The following is a 5,113-nucleotide window of genomic DNA, read 5'->3' on the forward strand; positions in this document are numbered from 1 at the left end:
TTGTTCTAAAAAAATATTAGTAGCTCGAGACTTCGAGGGTGCCGGCCCACTTGCCCCAGCAGATTAATGCCTGCCTCGAAAGTACTACAATGTACCGAGCCTGAAGAACAAATGTACGTTGTTGTCGAATAGGTGAAACATACGTATACACATAACCGAAAAGAATTACACGAATATATACGAAACACACGTCCCTGTCGATCTATGCGAGCGCATCTTCTTACTGCACTCTAGAACAGGCAGTGATTGCCAGATGACTTACGTGTCACACCGGCTTCCATGCGCCTATATAAGCACATCACCCGCACACCATCAGCAGCATCGGATAACCAGCCTGCAGCAAGCAGTACAACACTAGCAAAGATCGACCTATCGAGCAAAGGTAGCTAGCTTCTAAGGAGACTAGGAGGTAGAAGAAAGATGGCGGCGGGGGGCGTGTGGGTGTTCAAGAACGGAGTGATGGAGCTGGAGCAGGAGGCGACGAGCAGGAAGTCGCTGGTGTACGTGCCGGGGAACGAGACGATGAGGTCGCTGGAGGCGCTGGAGCGGCGGCTGGGGTCGCTGGGGTGGGAGCGCTACTACGAGGACCGCGCCATCGTGCAGCTCCACAAGCGCGGCGGCGTCGACCTCATCTCCCTTCCCCGGGACTTCTCCCGGCTCCGCTCCACCCACATGTATGACGTCGTCGTCAAGAACCGCGAGCACTTCAAGGTCGTCGACCTCTAGATATGCATCTGCGCGCCTAAGCTTCCCCAACTCAATTAGGTATTTATCCATACATACATACTGCTACCTCAGCCTATAAAAAGTCTTATATTTTGAGATGGAGGTAGTACAAATAAACATAAACGCGGTGTGTGATGATGTATTTGTGTGATGTAACTGTGTACACGTACTTCCGGTTCGTGGAGATATTATATGTATATACTATGTGTTGTCTATATATATGGTTGCAAAAAGTATGATGTATCCAGCTTCCTTTTCTGTGGAATAAAATGAATGAAGGAATATTAAGGCTGTGTGTGTGTGCGTTGCTTGCGAGGTCGATCGATCATCTTATGTGCAGCGGGCGTAGTGCAGGGGTATCGATCGATCGATCTGGTTGTGTTTGCTACTGTGGCTACAAGTCACTGTACGTGGCCAGCCTGCATGCATACGTGCATGCACTTGTGTATATCTGGACTTATCGCTGCCCTATAAAGGTCTTGGGCGTCTAGACTCTAGAGGTAAACGAACAGCGCCATGCCACTCCTTATCTGCCATAGATTCTCTATAGGGGCAGAAAAAGCTCAAGTTAAGCCTGCCAATTAGATGCAGTGTGACGTTGCCAACTGAAATAATCTTCTCCGTAGAGCTAGGGCTGGGATGGCCCTAAGGAATTTGTGTGGGTGCGTTTGTGCGCTTCTGACGAGAGCATTTCTCATCTTTTTCTTGCCTTGTTGTTGAAAAAAATTTCTTCGAGATGTGGTGGTGGGCTGTTCCTTTGCAATCAGAAGTATGATGCGCCAGGCTAGGGGGTACGTCCAGTCCAGAATGTTATGAGAGATGAGCCCATAAAGTGTGAGTCGGAGATGTGATATTCTTGATGGTCAGTGAGCCACGAGTGTCGATGTCTTAAAAAACCTTGCGTTTCGGGTATTCTAGATCTTTCAAAGAATGGTTAGCAACACAGTCGCTAAGTAGTGCCGTCAAGAAGGAGGAATTGGGTGAGTAGAGGATGATGTGGTTGCTCCACTCACTCATGATCACAGTGTTGACAGACGCTATTGGAAGCGATGTGCTTGTGAAGCATGTTGGTTTTCCAGCTGATCGTATCCTAGTGTGGCAACCAATCAAATATCTTGACCTTTTTTTTTCCCGAGAAACCGGCAGGAGCTCTGTCTATTCATATTAAGAAGTATAATTGGCCGGTTTATAAGGAAACCCAGCGGAAAACCGAGCAAAGGCATGTACAACACGGCAACACTACCTAGCTCAACTAGGTTTGCAGCGCCACTGAACTATACATGAACATCGACAAGGAGCAAAATAGCCATCAAAACCACGATGCCATAAAGAGAGGCCAAAACCGAAGGGGAGCAGGTATGGGCATTTTGAGCTCCATAGAGGACAATAAGCCACATCATCCCAAAACTTTGCAACTCGCGAGTCGGCCACAATCGAAGATATCGACCCAACATGCAATACCTATGCCATCTCGTGCGCCACCTGAGAGGCAACTCTCCAAACACGGCGCCTCCAAGGAGGGGACAATGCAGAAGACGGCACCGTCGTCTACCTCTATATTTAATGTCTATGTAATGTCTATTATCAAGTTTCCCAAATGGGTTATTCAAGCTATTACTACTTCACAGAGGGCACATTTCTTTTGGGGGAATTTGGGGAATATCCATAAACATCACCTGGCAACTTGGGGGCTTGTTCCCCGGAAAAATGATTTTGGGGGATTAGGGGTTCCCAATTTAAGAGAATTCAACATGTCTCTGTAGCATCTTGGGCCAAAAGTTATTTTGTTGGGGGTACAAAAACCGGTTGATTGTGAATCATAAATGCAACACTTGTAAACCTATGGTCAAAAGAATGGTGGGTCTCCTTTCTGGAAATGAGTGACTTGCTGGTGTTCGACCTTTTTATAAATGAGTGCTGGGGATGGTACAGAATTTAGTTTCGGGCATGATACTTGGGCTGGGGAAGTGGGGATTGTTCCTTGAAAACTCAGTTTTGGGATATGTATGAATGTTTTTCAACAACCAAATTGCTCTCCTCGTCAAGTTTAGGATGGTCAAGTGCTCAAACTTTCTTTTATAATATGTGGGAAGCCTAGTTTCTTGGGAAAATGGAATGAACCTTTGGACATTCTATCATCTTTTATTCTCAGTTCCATAGTTGATCGACCTGTTTGGAAATATGCATCTGGGATCTACTCCACTTTTTTTTTTGACTAATTTTCGAGGAGTCTCTATTCCTTTTTGGGAGAAGTTTTGAAAAATTACAGTCCCTCCAAGGTTTCTAGTTTTTGGCTGGTTAGCCTTTAACAACAAAATCTTGACTAGAGATAATCTAGCGAAAAGACAACATGGATGACTTAATTTGTCTCTTTTGTGGTGAACTGGAATCAATGCATCACTTGTTCTCCGTTTGCATTGTTGCAAAAGAACTTTGAAAGTGTATCACAGAAATCTTTAAGTTCGTTCTTGTTGAAATATATTGCCCGTCTCTCTTCATAAGTTCAAACTTTTGGATGAGTTGGCTGAAGCATAAATTCAAAATGGTATCCGAGCCAAGAGGTCTCACGTTCTAGACCCTACCAACGCAATATTAAAAAAAGCGTGCAACATCGATCCCACGTCTAAAGACTAAATAAGCCTAGACGTGAGGGGGAGTCATGAAATATATTGCTTGTCTTTCTCCATTAGTTCAGACTTTTGGATGAGTTGGCTGGAGCATGAATTCAATAGATTTGCCTCATGAGTCATGATATGACTGAAATATCTACTTTGTGGCACAAAAATAATTAGTCTGGAGTTAATATGGCTTGCATTGCTACCTTGTGGAGCTTGAGGACAATGCGTAACGATGTTCGTTTTCCGGCCTTGGTTTCGAAAGATGTCAGGGCATTCATGGGAAGAGTAAGCGTGATGCTTCATTAATTGAGAATCATGTGCGCCAATTTCCAGTCAATGTTGACGATGGAGTGCTTGCTGCACCTAGATCATCGAAGAGGAGAGCTGCTGAGAATTGTGTGGAGCTAATCAGCTCTGTGGGCGAGGTGAATGAGCAGTGGGGAACCTTCCTGAGATCTCATTCAATTCCAGCTGATCGTTGGCCGATGATTTGTAATAAGCTAGACCTGCTGTTTTCCGTGCTCTTTGTCCATCTGACGGTCTGTTTTCCTTCTATTTGTTGTGGTAGAAGTAGACCATTGCTTGTTCTTTTCCTGGCCCAGCTACTCTGGCCTAGCCCAAGCACTATGAACAACTATAGTGTGTTTTTGTTTGCCTCGTTGAATAAAATGGGGCGGGGAAACCCCTTTCGATCAAAATATTAATTTCGGCGGGGTCCAAGTTTTGGAATCAGAGATTGTAAACCCCGGTACTCACATACGTATATTTTGCACCGTTACGTGCACACATGTTACATGTTCCGCCAAAGATACGTACATACATACTTCGTCACACACAGACAGTACAACACTTGCATAACCTCACACGCTCGCGCACTTATTTGTATATGACCTCTATACATATATTCGTGGCGCGGAGCCACGAATTTATTCGACTAGAATAGGAAGAATATTACCGACCAAGATGGCTAACTAGAGGTCGACGACCTTGAAGTGGTCGCGGTTCTTGACGACGACGTCATACATATGGGTGGAGCGGAGCCTGGAGAAGTCCCGGGGAACGGAGATGAGGTCGACGCCGCCGCGCTTGTGGAGCTGCACGATGGCGCGGTCCTCGTAGTAGCGCTCCCACCCCAGCGACCCCAGCCGCTGCTCCAGCGCCTCCAGCGACCGCATCGTCTCGTTCGCCGGCACGTACACCAGCGCCTTCCGGCTCGTCGCCTCCTGCTCCAGCTCCATCACCCCGTTCTTGAACACCCACACTCCCCCCGCCGCCTTCTTTCTTCTTCTTCCTACTCTTCCTAACTAGCTAGCTACCTTTGATCGATCGACCTTGCTAGTGTTGTGTTGCACTACTTGCTGCAGGTTGGTTGGGCTATAATCTGATGCGTTTATATAGGCGGATGGGGAGCACTGAGAGGATGCGGTGAAAAGCGATGCATAGACCGATAGGGACTTGTTTCTAATGTATTGGTGTAATTCCTTCATGTTTCGATATTCGACGACAGCAACGTACATTGGTTCTTCCTGCTCGGTACACCGTGTGTACTTACTTCCAATGTTCCAAGGCAATCAATCTGCTCGAGAAGTGCGTGATTAGTATTATTCTCCTCAACTATTCTTAGATTACACGTAACTAACCGAGGGCTTCCTCCGTCCGGCTTTACTAGTCTCACTCGAATCTTGAGCTTAAAGTGAGCTAGAACTTTGAATAACAAAATCTTAGTTATAAGCCAACAACGAAGTCTATTACTTGTACTAACTCAGCAA

The 5,113-nt window shown here is 46.1% G+C and overlaps 2 protein-coding genes across 2 annotated transcripts; one reads left to right on the forward strand and one right to left on the reverse strand.

The window, feature by feature from the left end:
• The first annotated feature begins 335 nt into the window (after window positions 1–335).
• Window positions 336–929, forward strand: LOC123048739 (flowering-promoting factor 1-like protein 5). Its single transcript, XM_044471782.1, has one exon. It carries the CDS (start codon window positions 421–423, stop codon window positions 724–726), a length of 306 nt encoding a protein of 101 aa, XP_044327717.1. The 5' UTR covers window positions 336–420; the 3' UTR covers window positions 727–929.
• A 3,203-nt stretch (window positions 930–4,132) lies between these two features.
• LOC123048740 (flowering-promoting factor 1-like protein 5) lies at window positions 4,133–4,684 on the reverse strand. The gene has a single exon (XM_044471783.1). It carries the CDS (start codon window positions 4,580–4,582, stop codon window positions 4,316–4,318), a length of 267 nt encoding a protein of 88 aa, XP_044327718.1. The 5' UTR covers window positions 4,583–4,684; the 3' UTR covers window positions 4,133–4,315.
• Between the last annotated feature and the right edge of the window lie 429 nt (window positions 4,685–5,113).

This window comes from Triticum aestivum, chromosome 2D (genome assembly GCF_018294505.1).
Source record: "Triticum aestivum cultivar Chinese Spring chromosome 2D, IWGSC CS RefSeq v2.1, whole genome shotgun sequence".
NCBI classification, from domain to species: domain Eukaryota; kingdom Viridiplantae; phylum Streptophyta; class Magnoliopsida; order Poales; family Poaceae; genus Triticum; species Triticum aestivum.

What these genes read in the sequence shown, in the direction of transcription:
- LOC123048739 (XM_044471782.1), top strand. Translation starts at nt 421, where the DNA reads ATGGCGGCGGGGGGCGTGTGGGTGTTCAAGAACGGAGTGATGGAGCTG.
- LOC123048740 (XM_044471783.1), bottom strand. Translation starts at nt 4,582, where the DNA reads ATGGAGCTGGAGCAGGAGGCGACGAGCCGGAAGGCGCTGGTGTACGTG.